At 50.2% G+C, this 9,794-nt stretch overlaps 1 protein-coding gene across 2 annotated transcripts in view; it reads left to right on the forward strand.

Annotated features, from left to right (window-relative positions):
• Positions 1–8,686, forward strand: part of MMD2 (monocyte to macrophage differentiation associated 2) — a 45,070-nt gene extending 36,384 nt beyond the window's left edge. For both annotated transcript variants that reach the window (XM_029946363.1, XM_029946365.1), the window contains 3 exons: positions 34–135; positions 782–851; positions 5,723–8,686. In XM_029946363.1, coding sequence (XP_029802223.1) covers positions 34–135; positions 782–851; positions 5,723–5,926 — 376 coding nt within the window. In that variant the 3' untranslated portion in view covers positions 5,927–8,686. The remainder of the gene's footprint in view (positions 1–33; positions 136–781; positions 852–5,722) is intronic.
• Positions 8,687–9,794: the final 1,108 nt, after the last annotated feature.

A 9,794-nucleotide genomic window follows, 5' to 3' on the forward strand; every position in this document is an offset into this window, starting at 1 on the left:
CCCCTTCAGGCTGTGCCCTTGGCTCTCTCCCAGGCTGAACCTTCGGGAGCTGGGCCCCTGGGCCTCGCATATGCGTTGGCTGGTCTGGATCATGGCCTCCGTGGGCACCGTCTACGTCTTCTTCTTCCACGAGCGGTAAGACAGTGCTGGGGGGTGGGGGTGGGCTCCTCTGCTCCTGGGAAGATAGGACCCCGAGGTGACTCCGAAGCTTGAGGCCAGACAACTCTGTCTGGCGTCCGGGGTTCAGGCCCATGGATGGCCACCAGGCCCACAACCCATTGGGTCAATCTGTAGAGTTTTTAGAAAAGATCTTGTGGGCCTCATGTTACCCACCTTTTCTAAACTGGGTTAGCAGGTGAAGGGGACTCCCTTTACTTCTGTCCTGTTGCCGAGTGAGAAAAGAAACAGCAAAAGGGGACAGCTGACTTCCTGGAGCCTCCAGGGATGGCACACAGGGGTCAGTGGATGTGGCCACTCGCGTGGATGGAGGGCGGCTGCTTGGGCCCAGCGGCAGAAGGTGCTCGATGACGTAATCCTGTGTGTCCCAGGCTGGAGAGAGCCGTGCTCGGCATTGGTAGCCCTGGCCTGTCATCTCGAGGATGGAAACCAGGAGCACCTGCTGTGTGTAGCTGGGTGACATCCGAGCCCCTGAGCGCTGGGTAGAGAGCGGAATCCTTCTCGCTCTTTCAGTCAGGGGGTCCCCTCCTACCCAGAACGGGAGCCGTGCACCGCTGTCACGGGGACGCTGTCCCTGGGGCCCAGATGGCTCGTCTCCCCGCAGGTACAAGCTCGTGGAACTGCTCTGCTACATCGTCATGGGCTTCTTTCCTGCCCTGGTCATCCTTTCAATGGTAAGCACCACCTGCCCGGCGGGGGGCTCGCAGCTGGCCGGAGGGACCCCGAGTGACTCTCATGATTGTCCAGTCGGACCCCTTCCCCTGGCACATGGACAAAGTGAGGCCTTGAGAGGCTGTAAAGCGTGCAGATTAATCCCGGGGGAGGGGGGCTTGACTCCCCAGCTTTGCAGCACCGACTCTGCCCAGCCTCCAGTGAGCTGTGACCCTCTGCACTTCAGCCCTGCTGTGTGTTTAAGAATGAAATCCCACAGAGAGGGGTTAGCACGGTGCCTGGGACACAGGGAGCACCCAGTGGCTAAGTTAAAGCTGTCTTACTAACATCCCAGGGCGCAGAGGCAGAGCCGAGGCCCAGGACTTCATCATTGGTGTTTCCACATCCTGAGCTCCCAAACCAAGCCCAGAAAAGGCAGCCAGCTTCTTTCACTGCATGCGGATCTAACTCCTGCCCCCGTGTCCCTGGAGATGGACTGAGAAGGGAAGCAGCCGGCCCGTGCTTAATGTAGCCTCTGAGCGGCCAGGCCGGGGTTCACCCCCAAAACCTCAGACTGCAGGGACTAGATCTCTGGGAGGGTTCCCACAGCCTGTGAGGGGCAGAACGTTGCAGGGATAGAGCTGAGACCCCAACCCAGGGAGAGAAGCAGCTGGGTGGCCATGCACGGACCCCATCTCCCCCGTGAGCCTCAGTTGCCCCATCTGTGAGGTGGGCACAGTAAATTCAGCCTGCCCGGTACCCTCCCTAAGCCAGGAAACAGTATGTTATCTTTACACGATTTTTACTGGCGGATGTCAAAATGATAATGCAGGTTTTTGTTTTTAATTGTATGGGGTTTACCCTAAGTGGTATTGGTTAGCAAGGTCTTCTTTTCCCCAAGTTTATGTAAATATTCACCTGTATTTTCTCCTGTTTCTTTATGGTTTAACCTTTAAGTGGTAACTTCTCTTCCGACTTTTGTTTCTCCTGTACATGGTGTTTCTTCCCCAGATACTTAGCCAGTATTTTCCGTTTTCTGACATTGAAAACTGCTCCGTGAAAGGGTTAAATTCACGCATATATGTGCGTCTACTTCTGAGATTTTGATTCTGTTTCATATCCTAGCACCAAACCATTTGACTTATTGTAGCTTAATTTCATTTTATTCCGTGACCCCATGAGTCCTTCTGCTCAGCATATTTCCGATGATTTATATTTATTCTTACAGATTGCTTTTCCCCCTCCAAGTTTATTTTTATTTAAATATATATATTTGTTATCTATTAAATTAAATATTAAATTATGTAATTCATATGAAATATTTTAAAGTTTTAAAATAAAAATCACCTAATTTTTTTTAAAATTTTTAAAAACTTTATGTGTATTAAATTAAATATTACACTATATAATTTATGTTAAATGTTTTTAAAGTTTAAAATTTTTAAACATATACTTTAAATTTCTCTTTAAAATTTTATGAAGTATATTACATATTATACTGTGTATTTTATGTTAAATATTCATAAAGAAAAAATTTAAATTTATTTAAACTTATTTTTAAAAGCTTATGAATTAGGGGTGCCTGGGTGTCTCAGTCTGACTCTTGATTTAGGCTCAGAGTTCAAGCCTTGCATCGGGCTTGTTGCTGACAGCACAGAGCCCGCTTGGGATTCTCTCTCTTTCCCTCTCCTTGCTGCTCAGGCTCTCTCTCTCTTTCCCTCTCCCATGCTCAGGCTCGCTCTCTCTCCAAATAAATAAATAAAACATTAAAAATTATGAATTATATTAAACAAAATATTACACCATATAATTTATATTAAATATCTAAAAATTATTAATTAAAAATTTAAATTTATTTTGAGAAAAGGGGTGATGGGCATTGAGGAGGATTTGGGATGAGCCCTGGGTGTTGTATGTAAGTGATGAGCCACGGGAATCTACTCCTGAAGCCAAAGCACACTTTACACACTGTACGGTAGCCAACTTGACAGTAAATTATATTTAAAAAAAAAAATTTACTTTAAAAATTTTTAAAAATTTATGAAGTATATTAAATATTACATTTTGTAATTTATATGAAATGTGTTTTAATTTTAATTATTAACTTTCTTTAAATTTAATGAATTAAATATTGCATTATATAATTAAAAACATTTTTTAATGTTTATTTTTGAGAGAGACAGAGCGTGAGTTGGGGAGGGGCAGAGAGAGAGGGGAACACAGGATTTGCAGCAGGCTCCATCCAGGCTCTGAGCTATCAGCACAGAGCCCAACTTGGGCCTCGAACTCATGAACTCATGAGCTCATGACCTGAGCTGAAGTCAGACACTTAACCGACTGAGCCATCCAGGTACAGCTGCATTGTATAATTTATATTAAATAAATATATTAAAAACTAAAAAGTTAAAACAATTTATTTTCAAATTTTTACAAATGTTATGAAATATATTTAATTAAATATTACATTATATAGAATGTATATTAAGTAAATATTTAAAATTTCATTTAAATTTATTTAAAATGTTTTAAACTTTATAAATGACATGAAATAAATATTAAATTATACAGCATCCATCAAATTATGTATTACATATATTTAAGTACACATATACTTAATTAAGCATATATTTATTTTATTTTACTTTTTTAACTTCAAAAAATGTTTTTAACATTTATTTACTTTTGAGAGACAGAGACAGCATGAGTGGGGGAGGGGAAGAGAGAGAGGGAGACACAGAATCCAAAGCAGGCTCCAGGCTCTGAGCTGTCAGTACAGAGCCCGACGCGGGGCTCGAACCCACCAACTGTGAGATCATGACCTGAACCGAAGTCAGACACTTAACTGACTGAGCCACCCAGGCGCCTCTAATTAAGCATATATTTAAACACATAGTCGCTGCAAAAAATAAATCTGAAAGTATGTGAAAGAGCCTAAGGCGCCTTCTACCTTCTCCCAAAACTGCTCCAACTGCAACCCCCATTTTGTTTGTTGTGTGTTCTTTCTATTTATTTATACCCAAGTCCGTGTGGCTTTGCAGACATGCTGTCTTTCTTCTTAAAAGCCAAGGTCACATGAAATGTACTTTGTGCTTTGCTCACCTAGCACATGTTGTGGGCGTGTTTCTATGAGTGCTGTGTAGAGGGATGCCTGCCTCATCTGGAGGCTGTGACGGTGGCATCAGATGACTCATCAAGGCCCTCCCTGCCATGCCAAGCACGTGGCAAGTCCTGGGAGGCACCACCCCCTGGAGGACTGAGCACACACGTTGGCGTACGTGTGCGCCCTGGAACACTACGCGCCTGGTCAGAGGTGACTCTTGCTGTGGGGATGCAGACCGGGGGCGCAGATAGGTACCTCTATCTGCCCAGAACCCCATGTGGAGTCTTAGCATGGTGGTGTGAGCCTTTTGATCTAGAACGATCAGTTCCCATGCATAAGTGCGTGTTGTGTGCTGCACGTGGAGACACATTTCCGGAAGGATACCAGAAAGCACTGATAACAGCGGTAGCCTGTACCGCGTGTGAAAGTGGAGCGGGGGAGAGAGGCGGCTGGGCACGTTCTCGCCTTCACCACCACCAGTGGAATCGTGGTCATCTCTGAAGGCTGGGGCTACTACCTTTTTTTTTAACTTTATTTATTTTGAGAGAGCGAGCGAGCAAGTGCACTAGTGGGGAGGAGCAGAGAGAGAGAGGGAGACAGAATCCCAAGCAGGCTCCGAGCCCAGCATGGGGCTCGATCCCACGTACTATGAGATCATGACCTGAACGGAAATCAAGAGTCCGACTCTCTTAACCCATTAAGCCACCCATGCGCCCTCATGACTTTGTTCTTTGTAATTTTTGTTTGGTTTCTCTGAAATGTTTCACCGTGGACATGTATCACTTAAAAATAATTATGATAGGGGCACCTGGGTGGCTCAGTCAGTTAAGCGTCTGACTTCAGCTCAGGTCATGATCTCACGGTCTGTGGGTTCAAGCCCAATGTCAGGCTCTGTGCTGCCAGCTCAGAGCCTGGAGCCTGCTTCAGATTCTGTGTCTCCCTTTCTCTCTGCTCCTCCCCCATTCATGCTCTCTCTCTCTCTCTCTCTCTCTCTCTGTGTCTCTCAAGAATAAAAAAAGAATTATGATAAAATATACATAAAATTTGTGATGTTAGCCGTCTTACCTATACTGTTGAGTGGCATTAAGCACATTCATGTTAATGTGGATCTGTTGCCACTGTCTGTCTCCAGAACTTCCTCATCTTCCCAAACTGAGCCTCCCTCCTTGTTCCTATTCCCTGTTCCTCCTCCCTCAGACCCTGGTCACCTCCATTCTACTTTCTGTCTCCATGCATTTGATGACCTCCAGGGGCCTTATATGAGTCCTTATATGAGTGGGACCCATCAGTGTTCGTCCTTCTGTGTCCGGCTTATATGACTGAGCATCACGTCCTCCAGGTTCATCCACGTGGTGGCAGGTGTCAGAGTTTCCTTCCTCGTGAACTCTGAGTAATACTCCGCTGCGCGCACTAACGTGAACAATGATTCATTTGTCCATTCATCTACGGATGGACACACGGTTGCTTCCGCATTTTGCCAGTTGTGACCCTGGCTGTACACATCTTTGTTCAAGTCCTTGCTTTCACTTCTTTTGGGCATGCACCCAGATGTGTTAGTTTTTAGAAAAGAAAAGCTATAGAATATTCTTTGATATTTTGATAGAATTGAGTAACATTTGAGAATTAATCTGGGGAGAATTGACAGCACATGCGGGGACATTCTTCCAGGGAACCTGGGCTGGCTCGCCGTGCACGTCCCTTTTTGTTTTGGGTGGGCGGGTGGGGATGGCGGGGTGCTCCCGGCCCTGCTGGCTGCTCCTCTGACCTGTGCCCCACCCTTGTTCTTGCCGACAGCCCAACACCGAGGGCATCTGGGAGCTGATGACCGGAGGGGTGTTTTACTGCTTGGGCATGGTGTTCTTCAAGAGTGACGGCAGGATCCCCTTTGCCCACGCCATCTGGCACCTCTTTGTGGCGTTTGGTGCTGGCACCCACTACTATGCCATTTGGAGGTACCTCTATCTGCCCAGCACCCTGCAGACCAAGGTGTCCAAATGAGGTGGCCCAGACTGCATGGGGCAGAGCATCATGGGAAGTCTTTCTGTGAATGGTGGCGCAGAGCGCAGTACCCAGGCCCGTCTGCGTGTCCGGGGGCAGAGCTTTTGATGGGTCTAAGGCTACTTCTGGTTGGTGACAGCCAGAATGTCTTTGGGGTCCCAGGTGAGAAAGCAAGCATGTAACCATATTTACAGAGGAGAAGTTAACCCTGTAACGTGTTTCTATTCTAGGCAAGCATTTCCTAATACAGCCAACATTAACATCTTCAGAAAAGGGGGCAGATGTTGTCCTGGAAAACGGGGGACCCTGAGCCAGTACGTGCTCCTGAAGGTCCTCAGACATCTGTTGGGGAGTCAGTGGATTGTTTGTTCCCCGCTGGCCAGGGCTGCCTCTGCTACAAAAGTCCTGGCTGAAGAATTGCGCCCTGTTCAGGGGGGTCACCCAGCTTGTAGATCAGGGATGGTGAATATCTGTGACCACAGCAGACATTACCAATCAACTGTAGCATGGTGCGTTATCAGAATTCCTCTCTGGGTGGTGGTCTGGGCAGCCATTACCTATCGACTCAGCACTCATGATGGCACCTCTTAGCCTTTCCTGCCTGGCGTGCCCTGCGGGAGGGCGTGGCCAGGCCAGTTACGTGTCTCCCAGCGGGGGAGTATGCTTATCTCCTGCCCTTGCTCTCCTTTGCCCCTTTTGGGGAAGCCCGTGGAGCGGGTAGTCTGGGGGCAGTAAAGGGAAACTGAGGTGGACAGCCCGAGCAGCCCCGCACCTGGTGCTCTACCATAGCTGGTTCTCAATGCAGAGAACCTCAGGGCAGAGATTTTCTTATGCTAACAAATCCAGAGAAATAATCAGCCTGTTGTTGGCGGGCGGCGGATGGAGGGCAAGCAGATGCCGGAACTTGCTGGCCCACTCCAGGTTTAGGGCTTGTGATGCTGATGTTTGGTGATTCTTGCTTGTTGCCAATCCACGCCCTGAGAGGGCCTCTGATGAGCCCAGGGGGACAGCCTTGCTGGTTCCATAGGGATCTGGGCAGAGTGTACCAGTGCTGGGGTCTCCCACCTCTGGACCCCCAGCAGCCCAGTGACACGGCATCCCGGGACCTGTCCTCTGCGTCCTCCAGGGGCTGGGCCAGCCACTCTGTACCTGGCCCGTGGACACTTACTGGGGAGAGGATCCAGACCCAGCGCCTGATCCGAATGGGAATCCCAGAATCTCTGGGTCCAACATCTGTCTCAAGGGAGACGGGCCTCAGTCTGCGACTCCCAGAGTTGGGTGGGCAAAGACAGGATGCCTTATGCATAGTTTTAGTACATTCCAGGGTATTTCAGGGTCCTCACATCTGGAATCCCATGTGCTGAAGCTGGTTTTAAATCATCCAACACATTCCTCAGACAGATGGGTTCTGAGCTGGCAGATGCTTGGGGGTAAGTTTTTCCTCTTGTGCCTGTGCACGTGCGCGTGCATGTCTGTGTGTCTGCATTGGGCCTCCCGGCCTCTGGAAGTGGCCTTCATCTGGTCTGCTCGCCATCAGTTGGGGTCAGGGTTGGAGGTTGGGGAGGAGGAGAGGAAGCTTGGGGGAGAGAGGGGCTCGTGTTTGCTCTGGGAAGCCGATCAGGAAACCTCCCAAATCAAGACCATGGGCACCGTGCCAAACTCACCTGAACGTCCTATCACTGAGGTGCTGATGGCAGCCACAGCCCTGTTCGAGGACCAGGGCTGGCTGCCTGGGACCTGGGACTCCAGCGGTTGTGTAGCCTCCCCCTTGATGCCCCACACCTTTTGAGGCGCTGGTTCACCCATCCATCCCCCTATCTCGTTCCTACTCCTTCAAAGCCCTGCTCAGGTGTCAGGATCGAGGGACTTCTGGCCTTCCTCTGACTTGGGGGCTCCCGCCTGCTTCCCACACCTCCCTGTGCTCACCAGTACCACGGCTCGGAGCTCCTTAAGGGAGGCACAACATCCTGCTGGACCTGATATCAAATTTGGCATCTTCTGTTTGTAAGGGCTTGGGCCAGTTCCTTAACTTGTCTGTGCATCAGTGTCCGCAGCTATAAGATGGGTATGGTAAGGCGGCACCTGCTTGAAGATTCAGTAGGATCATGAATGTTAAACTTATAGCCTCGTATCCTAAGTAGCTCCCCTAGTTGTCCACTTGGGAAGCGACCTGTGATAGTGAAGATGACACTCTTCCGGGAGTGTCAGCGGCACTAGTCAGAGGAATAAATCACTAATGGTGGAATTTCTGACTGTGGACAGGCCGGTGGGGACACTGTTCTGTAGGGCATTGACTACATTCCTTCCCCTTGCTCCACTCCAGGATGTTTCCCATGAACCCTTTCTCTTCCTCAGCATTCTTGTGAAAGTGAGTTTCCCAACATTCCATGTCACCCAAACTCAGACCCTGGACTTCTTCCAAAATGCGTCACAAACAGTGCAGGAGAGGAAAAGATGCTCAGGCCATTCCCTCCTGCGGGTAACCATTCTAGTCTGTGCATTGGACATGCACCAAAGGGTGGGACACCAGGACACTGGAAATTTGGATGCCGGCTCCTTCTCCCTGTCACCCTTGAGGCTGTTATATGCCAGGACGACCCAGCAAAGTGGCCGTCATGCCCCCAGGATCTGGGGAGGTGGTTGGCAGGCCTCTTGGACATTCAGGGAGATTTGGCCATTCTGAGTTAGGCAGGCACTGCAGGGGTGGGGCGAGGTGGGGAGCTGGTGAGAAGTGAGGATGAGCGCAGCTTCAGGAGGCTCTTACTGCTCAGCCAGCCGGGCTGGGGGACAGGCCTGGAGGTGACAGCTTGCTGATGGAGTCCCACCGGCGGCCATCTGGGCAAGCCAGAGTGGGTGTGGGTGGGGGCCCCCGCACGGTGGGGGGAAGCAGAGGGCTTATCAAGAACGTTGCATTCCTGGGTTTTCCGTGGCTTTCTGTGCACCAGGCTCTCTTCCACATTCGTCTACAGAAGCTCAAGGGCTCTGAACGTTTTCACACCGCTCTGCCCAGGCTGGTGGGGAACCTTGGGCGGGGGACAGCCCTGGGGCTACGAGGGGCGGGGAGAGCTCAGAGGTCTGGGGAGTGAATCTAGTGACTTCATCAGAAAGGCAGCGTGAACTGTGCCACCGGATGCTGCGAGATGGGCTCTGGGAACCGCGTCGTGGGGTCCTGAAAGAGCTGTGGCCGGTCCCGGCAGCCAGTTCCACGTGAGTATGTGGCAGGCCCACTCACAGGTGTGGGGCACAGCGGGTGTGAGGGGAAGGCGCGTGACTCAGGGTGGCAGAGGCTCCCCCAGATGACGCCCCTCCTGGGGGCTGGGGGCTGCGCTAGTGGCTCCATAGACGATCTGTCCATTGACTGGCAGACCCCTCTGTGGGATGAGCTTGATCTTACCGAGCAGGAAGGCAAAGCACAGAGAGGTTTGGCGACTTCCCCAAGGGCACCCAGTGTAACCAGCAGAGCAAAGCTTTGACGCCAGGACTCTCTAACCTCCAAGCTTCAGGGCCCTTAGCCAACTCTCCTGTTTCCAAGGAAACGCACCGCCCTCAAGTCTGGGCTGAGCATTTTTAAAAAGCTTTTTTTTTTGGTCTGTTAATGTTTACTTATTTTTGAGAGAGAGAGCATGCGTGCGCGCTTGCGAGAGCAGGTGGGAGAGGGGCAGAGAGAAAGGGAGACAGAGTGGGAAGCAGGCTCCAGGCTCTGAGCTGTCAGCACGGAGCCCGACGCAGGGCTCGTACCCACAAACCATGAGATCATGACCTGAGCTGAAGTTGAACGCTTAACCGACTGAGCCCCCCAGGTGCCCCGAAAGACCTTGAGCCACGTCCCTCTCATCTGTGGAATGGAGATGGCGGTCAGTGCACGGGA

This window comes from Suricata suricatta, chromosome 8 (assembly GCF_006229205.1).
Source record: "Suricata suricatta isolate VVHF042 chromosome 8, meerkat_22Aug2017_6uvM2_HiC, whole genome shotgun sequence".
NCBI classification, from domain to species: Eukaryota; Metazoa; Chordata; class Mammalia; order Carnivora; family Herpestidae; genus Suricata; species Suricata suricatta.